Source organism: Eleutherodactylus coqui, chromosome 3 (assembly GCF_035609145.1).
Source record: "Eleutherodactylus coqui strain aEleCoq1 chromosome 3, aEleCoq1.hap1, whole genome shotgun sequence".
NCBI classification, from domain to species: domain Eukaryota; kingdom Metazoa; phylum Chordata; class Amphibia; order Anura; family Eleutherodactylidae; genus Eleutherodactylus; species Eleutherodactylus coqui.
The window spans coordinates 3152874-3177192 of record NC_089839.1 but is presented as its reverse complement, the minus strand read 5'-3'; the positions used below and the strand labels follow the sequence as shown (position 1 = coordinate 3177192).

The following is a 24319-nucleotide window of genomic DNA, read 5'->3' as shown; positions in this document are numbered from 1 at the left end:
CAGCACTAGGGGAAGCAGGCCAGGAGGCAGCACTAGGGGAAGCAGGCCAGGAGGCAGCACTAGGGGAAGCAGGCCAGGAGTTAGCACTAGGGGAAGCAGACTAGGAGTAAGTACTAGAGGAAGCAGGCCAGAAGTTAGAACTAGGGGAAGCAGGCCAGGATTCAGCACTAGGGGGAGCAGGCCAGGAGTCAGCACTAGGGGGAGCAAGCCAGGAGTCAGCACTAGGGGGAGCAGGCCAGGAGTCAGCACAAGGGGGAGCAGGCCAGGACTTAGCACTAGGGGAAGCAGGCCAGGAGTCAGCACTAGGGGGAGCAGGCCAGGAGTCAGCACTAGGGGGAGCAGGCCAGGAGTCAGCACTAGGGGGAGCAGGCCAGGAGTCAGCACTAGGGGGAGCAGGCCAGGAGTCAGCACTAGGGGGAGCAGGCCAGGAGTCAGCACTAGGGGGAGCAGGCCAGGAGTTAGCACTAGAGAAAGCAGGCCTGGAGTCAGCACTAGGGGAAGCAGGCCAGGAGGCAGCACTAGGGGAAGCAGGCCAGGAGGCAGCACTAGGGGAAGCAGGCCAGGAGGCAGCACTAGGGGAAGCAGGCCAGGAGGCAGCACTAGGGGAAGCAGGCCAGGAGTTAGCACTAGGGGAAGCAGGCCAGGAGTTAGCACTAGGGGAAGCAGACTAGGAGTAAGTACTAGAGGAAGCAGGCCAGAAGTTAGAACTAGGGGAAGCAGGCCAGGATTCAGCACTAGGGGGAGCAGGCCAGGAGTCAGCACTAGGGGGAGCAAGCCAGGAGTCAGCACTAGGGGGAGCAGGCCAGGAGTCAGCACAAGGGGGAGCAGGCCAGGACTTAGCACTAGGGGAAGCAGGCCAGGAGTCAGCACTAGGGGGAGCAGGCCAGGAGTCAGCACTAGGGGGAGCAGGCCAGGAGTCAGCACTAGGGGGAGCAGGCCAGGAGTCAGCACTAGGGGGAGCAGGCCAGGAGTCAGCACTAGGGGGAGCAGGCCAGGAGTCAGCACTAGGGGGAGCAGGCCAGGAGTTAGCACTAGAGAAAGCAGGCCTGGAGTCAGCACTAGAGAAAGCAGGCCTGGAGTCAGCACTAGAGAAAGCAGGCCTGGAGTCAGCACTAGAGGAAGCAGGCCAGGAGGCAGTACTAGAGGAAGGAGGCCAGGAGTTAGCACTATGGGGAGCAGGCCAGGAGTTAGCACTATGGGGAGCAGGCTAGGAGTCACCCCTAGAGAAAGAAGGCCAGGAGTCAGCACTAGGGAAAGCAGGCCAGGAGTCACCCATAGAGAAAGCAGGCCAGGAATCAGCACTAAGGGGAGTCTACAAAATACCCTCCTGTATGGAGTCCAGTAATAAAACACTGTCAGGTAAGCTCCCCCTAGTGGTAACTGCTGGCCGTCAGCATGTTATCTTTTAAATCTATGGCAATACAGGGAATCTGCAACTGCGAAAAACAGAGCTTCAAGTACTACGAAGAGATAAATACTTTATCAGCGCAGAATTTTTTACCACAAGATGAGACTTTCACTTTAAAGGCCCTCATGGTCTATAGCGGCCTATGGCAGCACAGCTTACAGTCAGGACTAGACGCCAACAGAGGCAGTTTTACACTGAGGCCCATGGTGTTCATGGTAAGTGCAGAATGCTATCGGCTTAGATGTGCAACCCAATCCCTAAAGGTTTAGCATCTTGCACCCTTTTTCCTGCAGGCTCATTAAGGACGTTGTGCTTTTCTCTTCCAGCTGTGTATCGTCAGGCAGGTCCTAATAACCCCGCCGGCCGCCGACATGCAGAGAACACTTGACTGACAATCACACAAACAGGCCGACACATTACGGCCGTATTTACACGGCTCGGGAGATGCATAAAACTTGCATGGAAATAAAGCCCCAGATTTTAAAGGGGTCTATTGGCACGCGCGGATATTCTCTTGCAGCGAGATAGAACATCGCAGCATGCTGTATTTGTCTGCGATTTTGCAGAAAGCTCCCCCATTATTTGCCCGCACATCGCATCACATTCGCCGCACTCACATGTAATACGAAGGAGCTTTTTAAATATTCCTATTAAAATCGCCTGCTCAGAGATGTGATGCGTTCTTACAAACTGCATGGCACTCGCTGTGAAAATGGCAGTCGGATACGGTGCGTGTAATTCCAGCAGTATCCGCACGCCGCTGATCTCGCACGAACCTCGTCATGTAAACGGCTTCATTCACAAGAGGCATACTGCGGTCCGGTCCGTGCGTCCTGTTGGGGAGCCTCGCCCGTGTAAATACAGCCTGAATGTGCCAACATGTCCCATCCAGCTCCTTCAGCCCAGGGGGCGCTCCAGGACAGTCTCCCTGCTGTCACCTTCCGTATTTGTGCTTCCTCCATTATCACGGCTGGTACGCTACATGATAATGACAGGGCGGCCTGCGATTGTCCTCCTAAATATGAAGTCAGCTGATTCCCTTTTTTGTGCTGACAATAATTACTTTGATGCATTTCAATCTCTCAGCAGAATTTGCTGTGAATGAAGTGAAATTGCAGATATCAGGTTAGCAATATAATCAAACGGATAGATTTTCACACTTCAAAGTCAAAATGGGAAAATTGAACAGATTACGTTCAATATCCGTCAGCAACGCACAAGCAGCTATTTTGTGGGCGGACCGATGGCTTATGAGAACGCCGGTCCCTTCATTCACAGATGACCTATTGTGGTCACGGCGAGGACATTAACCTGTCACAGTGACATGACTGAGGCTCGGACCACATCGGCATCCCGTCCCACGGCTGGGGGGACTAAAGCTTCCAGCATGGCCAACAGCTAACTGGCCGCAGATTGCACACCGCTGCCGGGACAATAAAGTGCCTACTTTTCCCACTCCGTTCTCCTGCCGGGCTTCACTTCTTTCATCACATTAGACATTTTCCACACAAATTGTTTCTTCAAGATTTAAAGGGGGTTATACGGACTTAAAATAAAAAAAATGGACTTTTCAGCTGTCCTGGTGCCCCCCGTCCAACACAGAACCCCGGAAGAAGAGGTTGTCCGCTCAGCCCCTCAAGGCCTTTACACTGTTTTCTTGGTCCTGGAAAACCCCTTTAAGGGTTAGGATTTAGGTTCTCCAAAACACGTGGAAGGAAAATGGTACATTTTATATAGAAAATCTGCCTTCTGTTCCCCAAACTCTCAGGGTCAGTAAGTAAGCGGACAACGCAGAGATTCATAGTAGTTTCATACAATTTAAGGCCAAACTTTCTGACTTTTCTATTTCAGGTAACTTTTATAACAAATGCCGAGCCGATATATCTATTCGATGCATCCAACATAAAACATCTAGAAGGACGCAGCACCTCCATGGACTGAAGCCTTGGTGAACAGGTTAATTATTACACCAGAGTCCAGAGTGTTTAAGGACGTGGCCGGCCAGTGGAGAGCGGTCTTGTGCAAGGACATCTTCAGATAAGCAGCTTGACACACACTGACTAAACAACACAGGTTAATAAGTCGCCCTTCCTTCTAGTTCATGTTCTGTCCAAAAACTTTCCCGGGACAGAAATTCTGTTGTGTAATATAAGATTTCTTTTCTAAGGTTCAGCTAAGTGATGCCTGAAGCCGGCCCACCTCTGCGGGGCGCAGCCCGATATTGGGACCCTCGTCTGCTCATGAAGGTCTTGTAGATAAACCACGACAAAGGGCCTACTCCACTCAATCCATCGCTGGTGACATGACTTCCCCGAGTGCGGTCCGCTTCCCTTCACTCCACCCCGACCTTCAGGGCAGCTGAGCTATCTACAAGGGCGAGCTGGAAGTCTTTGGCCTTTCCTATAAGATTGTATTTCTGTCTGACCTAAATGTCATACTTGTATCCTGATTATTCCACCACTCGTGCGGTCTCCAAGTCTTCAAGACAATGCGGCTCCTCACAAGGAGGCCAAGGTGCTAGAAATTGGCAGATCTTCACTCTGAAGTTCTGAAACCCCCGCCAGCCCACCTGTTCTGCCAATTTCTGGCTTCTTTTCGATTCCTGCTTACCTTGGAGACGGCGTCAGGCACATCTATGATTAACACAAGGAAAGCCAAAGACTTCCCAGCCCTCCTCTTATCCACCACAGTAAGACAGTATAGGAAAAACAACATCGAAAATTGAACCCGACAGTCAAAACCCCTCAAGGCAGCCGGTCCAGCAGTGACTTCACATGAGGTAAATCATCAGTCCCTTATGTTTAAAGGGGGTGTCCCATCTTTTTTAATTGATGAACTAAATCATCAATGGTCAGAGGAAGCAGGGGTAGCGCTGGCTTGGCTCCCATGGAAGTCATTGGGTGTGCTGAGCCACTTCCTGCTCCTCTCGTGGTCACTTCCTGTCCTGAGCAGGAAGTGGAGAAGTGCGGTGCTCCCATTGATTTCAAGCACTTTTTGCTTCCTCTGATGATGATGTCAGTTCGTGCGATCAGCTGATGGACGGGGGTCCCGAGCGGCGGACCCCATCCATCAACTATCCAGGGGCTAGGCCATCAGTTAAAAAAGACCGGAAACCCCTTTAAGTTGGATTCAGTAGCCATTTAGTAGAGATGACTTTAACGAACGTAGTAAAGGATGTGCAGTGCGACGATTTCACGACATCCTACAACAGGGGATAGCAGCGTCGACTCCCTAGTTTCCAGTGATGACCACAATTGCAGTAAAGCTCCCCACGTTGTAGTTCACAGTGTTCTGACTCCGCGGCCCTGAAAGGGTGTTTCCTCCATTCTTGTGTAGTAGTCATTTGCGTGCTTGAGCAGCCATTTGCACAACCATTATATGAGACAGGCTGATGCAAAAAGACACAGCTGACCAGGCACTAAATATTCCTATCCGAGAGACATAATTAGTGCATTTCAGGGCTGATAAGAACAAAAATTAAACCTGGCCCCTCTGCGGAACGGGGGAGACCTGAGTAGATTTACTCTACCCATGTGGATGGGGTTAACCGAGCAGGAAGCCCCCACCAGAGTAGCTGCTTATACGGTACATCCACCCTCCAGCTATTATGATACATCTGTAGTGTAATAAGACAAGTATGTAACCTGTCGGGCTGGAGACACCCAGCGTCCTGTACGTGACGCCCTCTGTGCTAAAACTAGAACATTTGTGCCATAAGGTGAATACCCTAAACGGTAGTAGCCCCCTCTCCATGTACAAGATGGAGGCACCCACCTTCCAGTATACAGGATGGCAGATTTCCTGCCGACAAATTTGCTCAAGTATCAGAAGAACAGCGACCATTCTTCTATGTGCCATATGTTATTTCTTTGAAATCTACTCCTACATCGCCGGAGTAATAATCCTGCGCAAGATGAAAAGGAAAGAACAACATTCTTTCCGCGGGAAAATTACTTGGCAATGTTATATAATGAGTTAAAGCGCGAACGCGTCGTCGGCACACGGGGGGCGCAGCCATGATTTTGCTTACTGGAGGGTTGGCACCTCACCGCTGGCTACTAATGCCTCCTAGCGTAAAAGATGGCTGCACCCACAAATGCGCCGATGACCGCGGCGCTCTAACATGAGCTTAAATATAAATACAGTTTACTAACTAGCCAGTCTTAGGAAACCAACAAAACAGCAGATTATAAATCCACAGAATGATAAAAGTAACAGTAAGTACGTCGACTTCTCCTCAATGCCCTAACAGACTATATACAGGTCAGACTGCTCGTCGGTAATAGTTACCGGGAGCCCAATATAACAATTAGTAAAGGGTCTGGCTACTCACGTCATCATTAATAAGGGGGATATAAATAAAGTACAGTTCTGTGGATGCCGAGCACACCGACGTGTAGCTGCAATCACACGCACACAAACGTATGGGCGATAGAAGAGGAGGGGAGGGGGGCAGGCGACCAAAAAAGTCAGTTTTGTACATTCAGAACCAGCAGTGGCATCGTCACTCGTGAAGAAGTTCTTGTAGGCAGTTTGGAGAACGAAAGATTTCAGGGACTTCGCTGTCCAGCTTGCAGATAACCTTGTAGATGGCCTTCTTCCAGGAAGGATCAACGTCTTTGCCTGCTATAATGGCATTGAAAAACTCTCGTAACGTGATCTGCGCCACTTCCAGGAATCTCTCCGGAACCTGCTGGTACAAGGAGACAATGGTATTAATAAAGTTTTCAGTTTCTAGCCCCCTGATTCTTCAAAGGGGAGTGAGAGAGTTCTTGCTAGCGAGAAGCTTACCAGGCACCTGCACCTTCTAATTATGGCTATTGTCATCTATTTATAGAGGGACGCTAACGACAAATGCTCATCTTTGGAAGAAGATAGGGAAGAAAGCTAAGCTGGTGAAGAGCGGAGATCTCCAGAAGATCTGGTAGCCACGATGGCTGAATGTCTAGAAAGGACACTGTGCCAGACAAGCTGTATATAGTCAGAGATACTCTATGTGGGGGCTACAGGGGCCGCAGTCACCCCCACGTCAGCCCAGTTGTGTTTCCTGTCTGTCACAAAGGTAACCGATTAGTATGTGCTGTCATCCCTCGGCATGTCTCATTGGTCTGAGACAATATAAGGGGGTGTTCGTTATTGGCAATCCTAAAGTAGATGCGCCATTGTCAGCATGCTGGTCTGCTAGAAGTGGGTGCCGCTTTGCACCAAATCATAGTAGCTTAAAGGGGAAGTCCAGTCACTAGATAAAATCACAAGTGTTCCCCCATCCACTGATCGGTGGGGGTCCAGCCGCTGATCCCAAGAATGGGGGGCCTGTGCCCACCCCACCCTAGTTCATAGTTCACGTTTCCTTCTCCCATTCCTGTGGTGCAGTGGTGAATGCACTCCACGGCTCCATTCATCTTACTGGAGTAGACAGCCTTTCGTCAGCCCCAATGAGAGGAGCTGCAGCTGTGCACCTGTCCAATTCTTGGGATTAGGAGTAGGTAGGTCAACCTTGTACATGCGGCCACTGAAGGAGCCCTGGCGATAAGCTGATCACAATGTGTCCTCCGCAGGGCAGATAGGGCCGCGCTGGCAATAATGGTTCTGTGCTTCTACATAGGGAAGGGCATCGCTCAGGGAAAGGAGGCGGAGCGTTCGGGCTGCCCGCCCCCACTCACAGTAAGCGGGCCGTCGTTCAGAAGTGATTCTGCCTGTTTACTATACGCACGCAGAAACTGAACGACGAACGAGAAGTGAACGACTGCATTTACACTCAGTGATAATTGTTGGGGTTCTCACTGGATCGCAGAACTCTAAACGATGTCTTTAATTAGACATGAGGGTCCTGAACAGACGGCCGCCATCTGGTAATTTACAAATCTCTAATAGGGTATAGGAAAATGGGTTTTCTAAACTAGATGACCTGTTGAAAGCAGTGACCCTGCTGGCATCCAGGCTCGGGGCTGCAAGGAACAGCACTTAAAGGGGTTGTCCGAGTTATGTAAAGGGCTACTGTAAAGGGGTTGTCCGAGTTATGTAAAGGGCTACTGTAAAGGGGTTGTCCGAGTTATGTAAAGGGCTACTGTAAAGGGGTTGTCCGAGTTATGTAAAGGGCTACTGTAAAGGGGTTGTCCGAGTTATGTAAAGGGCTACTGTAAAGGGGTTGTCCGAGTTATGTAAAGGGCTACTCGCCTCTCCCCACTGGCTCTCGACTCTCTGCGGACGTCATCTTTACAGGCTACAGTCAGCCTGAGCCGCCTACAAACAAGCTGCTGCAGCCAGTGACAGTGACGATCAGCAAGCGCTGCCACTGGCTGCAGCAGCAGGTTTATGGGACATGGCAGGCAGCGGAGACTGGCAGCATGGGGGACCCGGTGAGGGGCCTTTACATAACTCAGACAAGCCCTTTAATGTAATCCATGGTTGCAGTAGATGTCTAGTGTATCTCATCCTGTGATACATTTCCCAGGGTGTCAGCGGTTTAGAGCATATGACAGATGGCGCTGAATAGCGGGACACTAACACACAGCTTGCGTATTTCCAAAAATGAATAAAACCCCCAATCACAGCGACCTACAGACCGGCCCCGAACACCCTGTATAGACACTCTCCATGTAACGGTACCCATCACACAAGATACGTAATGATGGAGGATGTTCCGCAGCATCCAATGGGGTGCAGGTCGTGGGAAGAACAAATGACAATAAAGGGGAAGAAGTAAGGGATTAGGCGGCTATTTCAACTTTGGTCTGCAATTAAGCAAAAATCTCTACACTTGATTTTACTGAGAAAACCCAGGTGCAGCAGAGCTGTGTTTGTCATTTGGTGCAGGTCAGCATGAGTATTGGCCTCGTTCAAGCAGGCTACAAAATCATGGCTACAGAACGCATGTATGTGAAGCCTGTGGTTTACAATGGGTTCTTTCAGGCTACATGATTTTGTAGGCCGTGTGAGCGAGGCCGAAGGGCTCATTCATGCAGGTGTATACCAGTTTAGGCCCGTGAACATGCAGCAGATCTCGCACACACGCTCACCTGTTCTGGGCATATTTCACGCCTTCTTGCAATTTGTTTGCATGCATAAGCTCCATGTATCTTTAAGGCCCCCCCAAGATAGGACCATTGATTTTATGCGTGTTCACTTCTATGGCCTATTGTGGTCAGTGATACGGACCTACGTAGGACATGCTATAAACTGTACGCATTATATGATGGCAGATATGCTCATGTGAGTGAGCCCGTAGATGCACAAACATTGCAGCCACCTAAGAGTTAATGTTGCAGCTCTGCTACATTGGTTAAGGCTAGGTTGCACACTTGCGTGGAAAAAATGTCTGTTACGTCCACAAAAAAAGGACTTTTTCTACGCGCATGCGGCTCGTGTGGCCCCGGTATTGGGTCAGTGGGCCGGTTTTTTCTCTGTATGTCGTGTGTTTTTCACGTCTATAAAACCTGACACAAGGCCTTTTTTCTGCATCTTAAAGCACACCCAGTCAAAAAGGCTAGTCTGTCGGAGGCCTAAGAAGCGGCCGACAGCAAGTGAGACGCTCCATGTTCCTGAGGGTACTTCAGGCCCTCCTACAATAATCACCACAAATTTCGGGACAAACTTTTTGTTTATAAAGGTTGAAGAAGCAGCAGAAGGAGGTAGAGAGAAGGTTTATCTTCCATGGGAGACTTTGCATTCTTCCAATCATGCAGCACAAGATCCTCCTCCTCCTTCTCAGATGCTTTACCTTCAAGGCTGATTTGTTTTATTAAACTGACTGTCCCCGGCATCTGCAGTCCATAATAAAAGCCTGACATAGCAGCCTGCCTGCCTTCTGTGTCCTGCAGATACACATCATAAGTGTCAGGACATACCAAGGTTAGCGGTCACTGGAACGTGTGCGCTGCCCCAGCCTTGCCAAGCGCTCTTGGCAGCGGCATGAATGTCAGAGAGAATAGACGGGGAATTACAAAGGTTAAACGGAAGACAGCCTCTCCTATTTTCTGAAGAAGCGCCCGCTCGGTTCTGAACACTTGTAAAATAAGCGCTGGCTTGTTTGCCGTCGGCCAGCCACACTCTGCTGCGATCGGATGACACGGCCATTGTTTGACCGGACTCAACCTTATCTGTTAGATCCACCAACTCCACGGAGAGCGGAGGCCGTGGCTGTGGACCAGGTTCCAACATGGAGACAATTTAACCCTTAGTTACCACCAAAGTGGAGCAGCTGGCCTGGTTGTAGACTCCATGACAGCCGGCTACTGTAACTGTGGGAATATCGCCCCCAAATGCCATGCCATATCTAAAGGGCACCCGGCTGATGGTTTGCTACATCCTGCAATAAGCAGATACAATATACTGTGTATCCACATTCATATCAGCTGGGTTCAGAAATCTTCCCATCGCTACTAAGGGCATTCAGAGACTCTGGCGCAGATCCGCTATAAAAAAAGCGCAAAATGCCAGAAAGCATGACACACGCCAACAGATCCCATTGTAGTCAATCGATCTGTCAGATGCCGCTTGGATCCGTCCTCTGATCCTATTCTGCTTTTCTGTTCCAACGACAGGACAAGAAAACCGAATGCCCGACTATCTATTTACATGGACAGACAATCAGGTATTTGAAGTGTGTAAGATGGTCTAATGCCGGATGTATGGTGGGTCAGCTACAATACGGTCAGTGTTGGCAGCACATCGCCCCGTGGCATGGAGATGTGCTGCAGATAATGATCATTTTTTACAGCCGCAAAAACAACCCTATCGGTCGATGAACAGACCTTGGCTTGTTACTTGGCTGATCACTTACGTGTTTACACAAGGCACTGGCAAGGTGAATGGGCATTCTACTGGATGTTCATTCACGATTACTGGTCTTAAAGGGGCTGTCCAGTTGTAAACTATGGATGACCTGCAGGATAGTAGATCAGTGGGGGTCTGCTGCCTGGGACTCCCGTTGATCAGCTGTTTGCTGGCCCGCTGTGCTGATGTAATGAGCTGATTCCTGTACGCGGCAGACAACTGCGTTTAAACTGCAGTGGCCATACTTAGGATTAGCCCCATTCACTTCAATGGAAACTCTTGTCTGTAATACCAAGCCTGGCCACTGCAGCGAAAACGGAGCTGTCTGCTTCTTGCAGAAATCAGCTCAGTGAACAAGTGCACCAGCCCAGTGAATAGCTGATTGGTGGGGGTCCTGAGCGACAGATTCCCCACTATCTTGCAAACAGGTCATTGATAGTTTACATCTGGACAGCCCTGTTATACAAATATAGAAGTAGGTTTTTATAGCTGTACTGTATAGTCAGAGACCAATCTCTTATTTCATTGTGTCTCTCTACCTACATGTCTCAGATCTATCCATCATAAGAATGTGGGGTCCATTGCGAGCAGCTGGAAGATCAGGTCTTCGCTCCTTGGATCAGCATTGACTTCTAGGTTTCCTTACTATAAAAGGACAATACAATGCTGACAGTAAGGAGAAGACAATGTCAAGGAGAAAAGGGTATTGGTATTTTGGATACTCTTGACTGCTCAAGTTATTCTTGTCACAAATCCTTTTGTCTGCATCTGCTGACTGCTCGCCTGTAGCCAGCAGCATACTTTAACTGTTTTGTCACCTCCTAACATCACATGCATCAGCTGTCGTGCCTTTGTTCCGGGTATTGTAGAACTAATCCGCTGAGGCTGTTCTCCTGTGCAGTAAATAAAACACAAACTGCTTCTCAGACAATTCTGCATGAATATTTCAGATGGCTTTTACAATCATGAAATACAAAAAACCCCTAAACAAATATAATAAACCCCTCCCCCTGAGCTCTCTATTCGGATGGCCCGGAGCGTAGAGCGGGCGCTGGGACTTCAGGCCAAAGAAACTACTTCCCAATTAAATTAATTAAAAAATTGCTTAAACTGGTAAATGTCTCAGTTCCTTTGCTCCATGCAACAAAATCAAATATTTTTATTCTCAAAATGCCTAATACTATGAGGTTTACTTATTGCTTACTAGCAGAAAAGAGTTGCATCCCTACATCTGGCCACTAGAGGCGCTGTTGCACCACATCCTATGGCTAGCTGTCAGCCTCTGTTCATTCCATTTAAAAAAAATTACCTCATTTAAAAACTGATGGCAGCAACACATCTCACAAATGTCGGGGCGAGGCTAACGAGGCTGGGCGGGTGGGACTAATGAAAAGAACTGCTGGAAAGTCAATTTTCAATTTCAGAAAAATTATCTTCAACGTAAAGCTGTGCAGAGCCTTTGGATATCCCCATCTACAGGACAGAATATCATCAAGAGGTTCAGAGAATCTGAGAAATGTTCCTGGATGCTGGAGATCCACGGCCCTCGGGCGGCGCTGCATTATAAGCAGGCGTGATTCTGTAATGCCATCACTGTATAGGCTCAGGAATACTTCCAGAGATCGCTGTCTGTGAACACAGTACTCTGTGCAAGCCACACATACAGGTCATAGTTGGATCATGCAGAAGAAGCCATATCAACACAATGCAGGAACGCCGGCGTCTTCTCTGGGCCAAAGCTCATTTACAATGGCCTGAGGCAGAAGGGTAAGCTGTTCTGTGCTTGGATGACTCAAATCTGAAATGCTTTTTGGAAACCACGGACGCCGTGTCCTGCAGACTTAAGAGAAGACGGACCATCCAGCGTGTTCTCAGCGCACAGTCCTGCATCTCTATGGGGTTACATTAGTGCCTATGGCATGGGCAGCTTACACCTCCTGACGGGCACTATCAGTACTGAGCCCTATATAGAGGTTGTGGAACAGCATCTGCTCCATCCAGACGCCTCTTTCAGGGAAGGCCTTGTATATTTCAGTGACACATTGCTAAACCCCATATTGTATCCATCACACACTTGGTCTTCTCACTTCCCAAACGTTTACCGACTGTTGTAATAAGAAGAGGAGATGCTACACTACGGCATACAAGATAGATAGATAGATAGATAGATAGATAGATAGATAGATAGATAGATAGATAGATAGATAGATAGATAGATAGATAGATAGATAGATAGATAGATAGATAGATAGATAGATAGATAGATAGATAGATAGATAGATAGATAGATAGATAGATAGATAGATAGATAGATAGATATGAGATAGATAGATATGAGATAGATAGATATGAGATAGATAGATATGAGATAGATAGATAGATGATAGATAGATATGAGATAGATAGATATGAGATAGATAGATATGAGATAGATAGATATGAGATAGATAGATAATAGATATGAGATCGATAGATAGATATGAGATAGATAGATAGATAATAGATATGAGATAGATAGATAGATAGATATAAGATAGATAGATAGATATGAGATAGATAGATGATAGATGGATAGATAGATAGATATGAGATAGATAGATATGAGATAGATAGGAGATACATAATAGATAGATAGATAGATAGATAGATAGATAGATAGATAGATATGAGATAGATTGATAGATATGAGATAGATGGATAGATATGAGATAGATAGATAGATAGATAGATACATAGATAGATATGAGATACATAATAGATAGATAGATAGATAGATAGATAGATAGATATGAGATAGATAGATAGATAGATAGATAGATAGATAGATAGATAGATAGATAGATAGATAGATAGATAGATACTTCATATGTTAAACAAGTTATCTTACCTTTATGGGGTTTTATCAGAATAACAAGTTATCCTATATCCCCAAGATAGGGAGTAACTTGATGATAGGCGAGAGTCTCACTGCTGAGATCCCCGCTGATCTTGAGAGAGGGGACTCTTGTGTGTCCGTGAGGTCACTCTGATTGGAGCGCTGGCCGAGCATGCGCAGTCAGCACTACATTCATTTCAATGGAAGTGATGGAGATACCCAAGCTGGTGATGCTCGATTATCTCGGCGTTCCCATTGAAATGGATGTAGCACTGACCGCTCATGCTTGACCAAAGCGCCATTCAGAGTGATGTCACTGCTGGGGAGGAAGCAACCCCCGCAGTGACAGGAGAACGGGATACGGGAGTCCCACTCTCCATATCAGCGGGGGTCTCAGTGGGGAGACTCCCACCGATAGGCACGTTATCCCTCATCATTCTGGTATAACCTCTTTAATACAACAATGTATCAGAGAACCTTCTGTGCCACAGTTTATGGAATGTGTTTGCAGATCTGCAACAAGCTGACAGTCTTCAGCATGTTATGATTTGGTGAAGAAATCAAATGTTGAAAGGGAAAACAATCAGATCAGATGATACCTGAGGAAATGAGGCAAACAGTGCGAGCCTCACCGAGGATTCATTCACCCTATGTGCACATGAGTCCCTTCTGCAAACTCTGCACCCCTGGCTGTTTGTCCTGTAAATATTGGCTGAGGAGAAACCTTTCCTCCTGACAGACCAGTACATGTTGTCTTCTGGGGAACTTCGAGGGGACCAGGATGGGGAAGTAAAGGCTATATATATATATATATATATATATAGTGAATTGCTGCTTAGTGATATTCTGAAAAGAGCCCTCAGGTAACAGAGAAGCTACTAACCGGTGGGACGACTGTCTACAGGGAGAACGCTAATCCTTTCTAATGGATACAATGCTGCAACATGGTTCAGGTGCCAGGAACACAGTCATATGAATGCATGTTTAGATATATACACGTTTTAACCCTTTCCAATCCACTGTCAGACGTCTTCAGACATTCTGATTGAAGGCTGCACAGCTCTGATGTCGAAAGACGTCCAGCAGGGTATTCTTACTGTATATTACTGGCCGCTCTGTTGTCGAGGGCCTCTCCAGCATGTTCCATACCGCAGTACTGGCTCTAACCAGCAGATGGCGCTATTGTATAATGGCAGAAAGAGAAAGCCCCCTAGGAAACCCTGAATCCAAAATTGGATTGCAAAGGGTTAAGACCTCAATGCCACCCATACAGCCCATATAAGCCCTTGGGATATCAGCTTTCGGATCAAATTGGAAGATTTCTGCACTCTCCATTGGGGTGGCTCAAAAAACTCAACTTTCAAATACAAAGCAAGATGTCCTCTAATTCTTTTCCTTTTAACAAACCTTTATTTGGGGCTGAATTTCAGGTTCTCGTGTCTACGACAAGGTTGCGCTCAAAGACCATGAATTTTCAGACTTTTTACTAATGACGAAGAAGAAAAATAACTATTGGTTCAAGTTGTAGAGGCAAATCGCAAGGCTGTTCCAACACAGATTACCCAGAGGTCTGCTGTACGGTCCTTTAGCACTGTGTAGATTGTCAGGACAAATGCCATTGTCAGCGGTTGTGTAACTGGAAATCTTGTACATAAGTGCCATTTCTCATAATATACCGCAGTTGGAATGTAAAGCTAAAACATCACTATTAGCAGATGTAACACATTGGGAAGGCGTCTTGCTGTAAAGCTGCCACTTTATTTTTTGCCATATCTCTATGGGCCGCCCTACTCTCCATACTCACACACATACGGTATAATCACTTCTGGACTTGGCAAGAAAGCTTTAAAATAGACAAATCTATAAATTCCAGAAATGGCCTGTACCGTTATGTAGCCTTGTATTGTACAAAACGGAGTAACAAGGTTTATATGGAGAACTGAAGTGCTTCCAGTCAACCACCAGAGTCTCCGAAAGCCATGGATACAAGAATGGATGAGCGATTACCCTAGGAAACCTTGCTCATCCATGTTATACAGGAACACATAGGTTGATCTATTCCATCCCCTTTGTTCACGCACCCATTGACTTCAATGGGTTGTCAATTAAATAACATTAACTGCGCCAACTCTGGATTTTTTGTTTGTTTACGCACATGAAAAATGGCTAATACTTGGATGACCAGGTTAAAAATTCAAGAATGTAGCAAAAACTAATATAAAACACATAGACTGGCAGTGAAATTGTTAAGTCTTTGATTGGCCAGTGCGAATAAGGCCTTATTATCAAGGAGCCTTCTAAGAGGAGGGATTGGTCACTTCTATCTGTGTCTAAGTAACCGGCTGTGAACACCACACCTGGCCATGCTATACACTCAGCGATAACTCGCTGCCATGGTAGTGACTGTGTGACTATGACTAACACACGGCACAGGCGGCACCAGTAGGCTTGTTTAGCACATCAGTAGCATTCTTTAGACATTCATTTCACAAAAACAAAAATCAATAGTGGGATTTCAGCTTGTAGATAAGTAGCGGCCAGGTTGGGTTTGTTAAACAGAACGGAGTTTCTCATCCAGATAAAGTTGCCTTCTAAAGGGTCAATGTGTCGCAACCAAGTTCTGAAAGCTATGCGGCCTTCAAACGTCCTGCTAACATCCACCACAACGCTGAGCAAACAAACTTTAAGGGCCGTTGTAGAGAGAGCTCTTTTATCATTTTTTTGGGTCTGTGATAAACAAAAATTCCCCTCGAGGTAAAAATCAATATAAATTCCATTTGTGCGGAGTCAAAGAACAGGGAAATAATCATGTTGTTTATTGAAATCGAGGATCTTTATATATGTAAAAACTCATTCTTCATGCACGGCCGTGCGACTGGGGACTGCGCCAATCTGCACCAAACTTGGCACATAAGTCACCCGGCACTTCGGAAGGTTTCAGTTCTCTGGGACCTACTGTTTAATATATTCGCTAAAAGCTGCAATACAAAAATGTGATCAATGTTCAAATTGTGAGAGAAATACCAGGATGAAAAATCTACGAAATAAGTAATCTCTTAGCATAAAAAGGTTTGGTTTAGGGAAGTTTTAGGGCCCTACACAAACCATAAACAGTTACATGCATGCAGACCGTGCCAAGTGGGGTAATTCTAATAGTCAGAATATAAAAAATGTTGTCAAGACCATGAAAAATGTTTTTTTTTTAACTTCCTTTTCTACAGACGAGGGGTAAAACCCGGGCTAAAGGTCACTTTCGGTCAGCATGATCCCACAGGGGTTAAGGAGTCACTTTTCTTCTCCCTATGCGACTCAGGAGATACAGGAGAGGGGGGCGCAGACATCTGCTCTTTAGAAATACAAGCAGATAAAAAAGCACAAGAAATGCAAAGATGAATAAATGAACAAGCATACACAAAAGAAGCTCAGATTTGGGCATTCTTGTCTGGCAAGAAGGCAGTCACTAAGGCTAATGAAGCATTGGCGATATGGGACGTATGCCAGCGTAACAAAGAAGATGTACATCAGTTCTGCAGATGTGCCAGAGACCCCCAGAGTAAAATAATGACATAATCACCATCAGTGTCACAGACCAGACTGTACACAAGGTGAAATGGGGGAAAATAAATACAAGTCTTTAATGTCCCTCATGCCTAGACGCTGAGCGGAGAAGCACAATTTCTCATTTGCATCGGCCCTAAAAGCCAACAAGGAAATGCATGGAATTGCCAGGATTTAATAAGTCGGCGGCTGTAAACCGGACTGTGAGACGGGCCGAGCCCGCGCCGCACACACGCTATTAGTCATTTACCTCTTTAGATTCTACAAGTTATTGACTACGGCTCCCGTAATACACAGAACCTAGGAGAGCCGAGACCCTCTGCCTTAACCCCGCGCGGTTGGGCTCTCTACTTCGGCTAAGGTCATACCGGATTTCCACGTTTGCCTTATGTGATGGAAGGCTTTCTGACGCGTTTGTAAAAAATATCCATAGGCCTCCATTTATCCAGTGGAGGCCTAAACAGTGACCTCTTGGCCTCTGCCAGGGTGCTATGTTAACCCTTTCAGGACCAATCCGTCCAGGTCACATTCTGGCGTTTTGGTTTCCCCCTTCATAACTTTAATATTTCTACACGAGGACTTTGTATTTTTAATGGTACTATTTAGCCGACCGTATAATGTATTGGAAGAGTTGTAAAAATTTCTAAGTGAGTCAAATTAGAAAAAAAACCATAATTGCACCATTTGGGGTGTTTTTTTCCGCGTATTTTTACAGCATTCACGGTGCAGGAAAATGACATGTTGTCTTTATTCTGTACGTCAGGGTTACTCGGTTTTTTCTTGGAGTCGGATGACCAAAAATGCAATTTGGCCAGTGTGTGTTTTTCTTCCAACGAAGTTGACCAACTGGGATTACTAATGCAAATTGTAATAAATTGAACCTTTATGGATGCAGCGATATCAGAGTTAGATTTTTTAAAGATGTTTTTTAGTTTTTTGATGTGACAACTGGAAATAGATTTTGATTTATCTTTTAATATTTTTAGAGTAATTAAAAAATAGTTCATTTGTTTACCTTTTTATTTGTCCCTATAAGGGAGTTGAACTTGTGATTGTTTGATCACTTATACAGTATAATGCAATACTATAGTATTGCATTATACTGTGTTTTAACAGGCATCTGGTAAAACATGAAGATTGAGCAGGATATATTTTTTCTTTTGAACACAGGAGCCTATGGGTGGTGGATGCTACTGTATGCCTAAACAGTGGCCACCCTAGGAGCTTCCCATCGGATGTGTATGCTGGCATGACCTCTCGACGTATAATTCCGAGGGACGAGGAGAGCCTTAGTATTGTAAAAGGATGCAGAATATTGCAGCAGCCATTTTTAGTGCCTACAGAGCTATCATCTTGCCACCGGTCGCCCAGGCCTCAATGCACGGCCTCTGTTCGCTCCTCCCATCATCAATCAGACAAGATACTAGTTTTTACAACAAAGCCATTAAGGGGGATTTATGTCAGCCACACTCCACAATTATAGTGTAAAAACTCATACTTGGGCAAAATTCTGTGAGTTTTTGGCTTTTTCCTGCCACACTCACCGCTTTTCTACAACTAATAACAATTTGCTCTAATTTATAATAGAGCTGGTGAGAGTATCAGAGCAGACCTCTTAGCTGGTGTAGGTTGGATTGCTCACTGCACGGATGGCCATTGAAGGGCCATTCTTATTAATAGACATAGACCTCTTAATAGGTTTGTCTCACCAGGACCGGCGTAAGAAGTACCGGTTTTAGCACATGTGCTGTAATACAGTGTCCTGGGGAATCTCTTCATGAAGAATTATAGGGATATGTGGAAATAAGCTGTAAGAAATGAGTGCTTGTTAATTAGTAATTCAGCAGACACATTTGTCAGCTTACAGCAATATTCTGAAGCCATTATAATTAGTTTGGACACTTTGGCACACATTCAATACTGGTGTAAGTTGCACTTTTTTACGCAAATCAATTTAGACAGATTTAGCATTGATCTGCACTAAGAACAGATGTTCTGCCGCTCACTCCTCTGTTCAGTCAGATCTGGGTAAGGGGTCGGGTGTGAGTGGAGATTCAGGAATTGTAACTTTCAAAACATTTGCTCCATTCCTTATAGTGTGAGTCCAGTAGGAGGAGGCATTCCTTATAGTGTGAGTCCAGTAGGAGGAGGCATTCCTTATAGTGTGAGTCCAGTAGGAGGAGGCATCCCAGTGACTCCACACCTCTGCACAGAACTAACAACATCCGGTGACATCGGACAGATTTGTCACATTTAAAACTGGAGAAGAGAGGAATAGATGCCAGAAACGTGGCTTCAGAAATCGCTCTGATGATATAGACCTTCCACTGACATCTTGTAGCAATCTGCATCTATCTTGGCCTTCTAATGAATTACTTCCTACAACAGGTCGACTCATCCAGGACTTCACAGGGTAAAAGCCGCCTCAACAACATATAAAACAAGTCAGAGGAGAAGAAAAACAGACCAACGCCGATCAGTTATCTGTGATGGAACAATAATCTGTGTATGTAAAGTGTTAGCGGCTGATATGAGGCGACAGAAGGGAAATGTGAGCAGCTATGTATAAAGACAGAAAAAGGAGCAAATATGGGAACCACGGCATGAAATAGGAAGCAAGGAGAATTAGGAGGCCTCGTTTACACCTTCCTCATCTGACTGTAACTCTAATCTATCTATCTATCTATCTATCTCATTTCTATCTATCTCATATCTATCTATCGCCTATCTATCTATCTATCTATTTATCTCCTATCTATCTATCTATCTATCTATCTCCTATCTATCTATCTATCTATCTGATATCTATCTATCTATCTATCTATCTGATATCTATCTCCTATCTATCTATCTCCTATCTATCTCTCTATCTATCTCCTATCTATCTATCTCCTATCTATCTCTCTATCTATCTCCTATCTATCTCTCTATCTCTCTATCTCTCTATCTCTCTATCTCTCTATCTATCTATCTATCTATCTCCTATCTATCTATCTATCTCCTATCTATCTCTCTATCTATCTATCTATCTGATATCTATCTCTCTATCTATTTATCTATCTATCTCCTATCTATCTATCTATCTCATATCTATCTATCCATCTCATATCTATCTATCCATCTATCTATCATCTATCTATCTCCTATCTATCTATCTATCTATCTATCTATCTATCTATCTCCTATCTATCTATCTCCTATCTATCTATCTCCTATCTATCTATCTATCTATCTCCTATCTATCTCCTATCTATCTATCTCTCTTTCTTTCTATCTATCTATCTCATATCTATCTCTCTATCTATCTCATATCTATCTCTCTATCTATCTCTCTATCTCTCTATCTATCTCTCTATCTCTCTATCTATCTATCTCTGTACTCTACATGCACTTGGGATGTTTCCAGCGCTGTGTGTTTTGATGGAACAGTAATGTCTAAGTGACGGGTCCTGATGGAAGATTTACGTGGCGCCCGCAGGAAGCATTATTCTGTTGTGATGGGCCTGGAGTCACCTGACAGCCGCTCTCGGTGAATACGTTAGGTGTTTGCGTTAAGGCAGCTGTCTGTCTGCTCACAAGTGACTTATGTCAGTGTGTAAAGTGAATGTCTGCTTGAGAAAGTGAAGACACAATAGCGAGCAACCCTGAAGAGAATCTGGAAACAAAACACTTGGCTTCGCCAGTGTCCCTTTTCATTGCTTCCAATTAAAGATTCATAAGAGCAGTTTTAATTTTTGATGAGCCTTTTTTGCATTAGTGTATGAGCGGTGTCTACTTATGATCCTGTCTGCAGATTCTTCTTAAGTACAGAGAACCTGTTGCATGAATGATTGTGGCGTGTGAATGCACATGACATCCCGCTGTCCCACAGGCCCTAAACCCTTCTACATGGGCTATTCCTCAGGACTCTCTCCGACAAGCGGAGGTCACAGGCTAAAGACTGACACCAGTCACTGGGGGTCAAATTGCTAAGAGTATCAGTCAAGGAGCTGACGGGAGGCTCACTCCTCATTAGATTAAACTGCAGGTTTCCACCCACCGCTGGCGCTGCTCATATACAGTACACCCCACAAGTCCCACCGCCATCACCAGGCATCTAAGAGGTTATATACATACCTTATAGAGCGGTTTAACGTGGCCACCCAAATCCTGTGCCCCCCGAGTGGGTCTAACATGCTTTTCATACACAATTAACATTTTTATTTGATAATGTGGTCTTTTTTTAATAAAATTGTGATGTTAGAATTCCATTAAGAAGTTTTGGACCAACTGTGAATGTTAGAGGGAACTTGTCGTCAGCCATCTTCATCATAAACTAAGTTATGGCGCTCCTAGATGGATCCCGAGGAGTCCGGGGCCCAGCTTTACATACTGGCTCGCTGTTCCTGAACGGTCACCCATGGAAGTCGCACACATCTCCTCAGGCTGCGCACGCACTCCCATAGAGAACTGTGTGTGTGCGGGGTGACCACGGGGGAACAGGGAGCCGGGGGCTTATAAAAACTACATCCCTGGACTCCTTGGGAACCGCTCTGTGGTGCTCATAGGTGATCACAGGGAGCCATTAAAAGGGTCATCTGGCTACTGAATAACCCCACTTGGCGCTGCCAGTATGAAAATAACGAACTGAACAGCTCTAACGCCTTCGGCGCTGCCAGGATCCAGCGCTGCCTCCTTCTGCATTCCCGGTGATTGCTAGATGATGTCACAGGAGATCTGGTGACCGCTGCGGCCAATGAGAAGCTGCAGTATCACTGTTTGTTCCCTTGGCATTAACGCTCACAATCTGAATGGCATGATGCCAGGAGTTCAGGAAAAGGATGCCGCAGTCTCTCATTAGCTGCAGCGGTCACCTGATTCTGCTGGGAACAGGCGGGCGGCATCACTGGATCCTGGCGGCTGCGGAGGGGTAAGTATAGCTCAGTTTATTATTTTCATACGGGCAGCCATATCGAGTGGGGTAGACCGGTAACCAGACAACTCCTTTACCTGACACTTAAAGTGCTCGTACGGTGGGTACTTTTCATTTTTATAAAACTCAATGCCTTCTGCGAAAATATTAAACACGGTTCTACTCGCCTGCTGCGCCCTTCCTTCCTCGGTTGGTCACCCGCTGTCTGCCACATCCAATCATTGGCTTCAGCATTGGTACCACAGTGAACACTAATATATATATATGGGAGAGATGACATACAGCCCATTTAACGTGCAGTTGCCCCACATTTTGAATTGACAGTTAACAAAAGTTATTGAAAAAGTCAAATTAAAGTATGTCACAACTGTGTATTAATTGTCAAGTTACCGTTTGCTACATCTGTAAATTCTGGCTTTAGCCCTATAGTTGTGCAGAGGAAGTGAATCCTTCTGACTGTAGTGATGTAAAGTAGTGGAACCATTTGTTTGACATGTAACAGTATTTCTGTATAGATCAGGGAGTTCAGGGTTACACTAAGGGCCCAGGGGACAGACATGGTACGTAGAGCTGGATACAGGTAGCCGATGCTCCTATGGAATTGCTTGTGGTGCTTAAGTCTGCAGATGGTTTTCTGTTAATCAATATGGAAGTCTAGCTGGGCCATTAAACAACTGAAACTGGCTACTAAAGTGTTTAAACTGGTTCTCCACTGCTGCAGCACTTTGTCCCCCCGATCTACTGCAGATGCTACATGTGCGCAGGGGAAGGAGGGTTTTTTGTGCATGCAAGTTGCCCCAAGTGGCTCGGGCTCAACTCACATCGGACAGTACAGAGACACCAGGCCGTGTGTGGTCCTGTTTAATCGGAGGCACCACATGTGTGTGTCCTGATTCTCGTCCAAGATATACATAGTAACAGAGTATGTGAGGCTGAAGGGAGACAATGTCCATCCAGTTCAGCCTGTTGTCACCCCCCTCCCTCCTTGTTGATCCAGAGGAAGGCAAAAAAAACCCAGAGGCAGAAGCCAATTTACCCCATTTGGGGGGGGGGGGGGGGGGGGGATCCATCCCACTCTATAATGGCAGTCAGAATAATCCCTGGATCAATCTTGATAGTTCCTACCTGTCTGTAAGACCCGGATCACCAGCCCCGCTGGTCACCTAATGTCTATACCCTGTAATATCATAGAAAGACATCCAGTCCCTCTTAAACTCCTCTATGGATCCTGCCATCACCACGTCCTCAGGCAGAGAGTTCCACAGTCTCACTGCTCTTACAGTAAAGAACCCCTTTCTGTGTTGGTGATGAAACCTGCTTTCCGCTAGACATAGCGGGTGTCCTCTTGTTACCGTCGCTGTCCTGGGTATAAACAGATCCTGGTAGAGATCCTTGTATCGTCCCCTCATGGATTTATACAGAGTTATTTGTTTGCCCCTAAGCCATCTTTTTTCCGGGGTGAATAATCCCAGTTTTGGTGCCTCTCTGGGTATTTCAGTCCCTTCATTCCGGTTATTAGTTTAGTTGCCCTTCTTTGTACCCCTCCAGCACTGTAACATCTTTCCTGAGCCCCGGTGACCAGAACTGTGCGCAGTATTCCATGTGAGGCCTGACAAGTGCCTTATATAGAGGGAGGATAATGTTCTCGCCCCTCGCCCCTATACCTCTTTTGCAGCAGCTGACTGGCATTGATTGCTTATCTCGGTCCGTTTGTAGCTGCACATTGTCCTCCGTTGTATTAATTATCTTGTATAATTTCATATCATCTGCAAAGATTGATATTTTACTGTGCAGCCCCTCTATCAGGTCATTGATAAGTATATAGCACATACTGAACCCTGTGGCCCCCATCGGGGCCCAATCAGAATACGAACCATTTATTACCCCCCTCTGCTTTCTATCTCTGAGCCAGTTCTTTACCCAGATACACACGTTTTCACCCAATCCGAGCTTCTCATTTTATATATCAGCCTATTATGTGGCACGGTGTCAAATGCTTTAGAGAAGTCCAGATATACAAGATCAATAGACTCTCCCAGGTCCAGCCTAGAGCTTACTTCATCGCAGAAGCTGATCAGATTGGTCTGACATGATCGACCTCTCATGAACCCGTGCTGATGAGGGGTTATTCTGTTGTTTTCCTTGAGGTATTCTAGGATGGCGTCTCTCAGAAACCCCTCCAGTATTTTTCCAATTATTGAAGTGAGACTCACCGGCCTGTAGTTACCAGGCTCACTTCTAGACCCCCTTTTGGTATAATTAAAACCACACTGACAATGTGCCAATCCAGTGGTACAACCCCGATCTCGATCGTGTCCATAAATAAGGAATAGCAGTCTAGCTATCATGTCACTTAGTTCCCTTGGACCCCCTTGGGTGTATTCCATCTGGTCCCAGTGATGTCTCAATTTTAATCTTTTTAACATGCTCTGCACTTCCTCCTGAGTTAGTCAGATGATATTTTGCAGGGGGTTTGTTTTTTCCCCCTGCATCTCGGTTACATTTCTTTTCCTTCGTGAATACACTTGAGAAAAAACTATTTAATAGATTTGCCTTCCCTCCATTGTCTTGTATGGTTTCTCCTGCGTTATTCGTTAAAGGGCCAGCGCTCCCAGTGCAATCCTTTTACTGTTTATATAATTGAAGAATAGTTTGGGGTTATTTTTGCTCTCTTCGGCGATCAGTCTTTCTGCCTCATTGGCGGTTTTTATCTTTTCCTTACATATTTTGTTTTTTTCCCTGTACGATTTTAGCGCTTCTTCGTTGCCTTCTTGTTTTAGTAGTTTAAACG

General features: G+C 45.8%; 1 protein-coding gene across 1 annotated transcript in view; it reads right to left on the bottom strand.

Moving 5' to 3' along the window:
- Positions 1-1390: 1390 nt before the first annotated feature.
- PROX1 (prospero homeobox 1) overlaps positions 1391-24319 on the bottom strand; it is a 94195-nt gene continuing 71266 nt past the window's right edge. Inside the window, exon 5 of the mRNA XM_066595061.1 lies at positions 1391-6098. Coding sequence (XP_066451158.1) covers positions 5913-6098 — 186 coding nt within the window. The 3' untranslated portion in view covers positions 1391-5912. The remainder of the gene's footprint in view (positions 6099-24319) is intronic.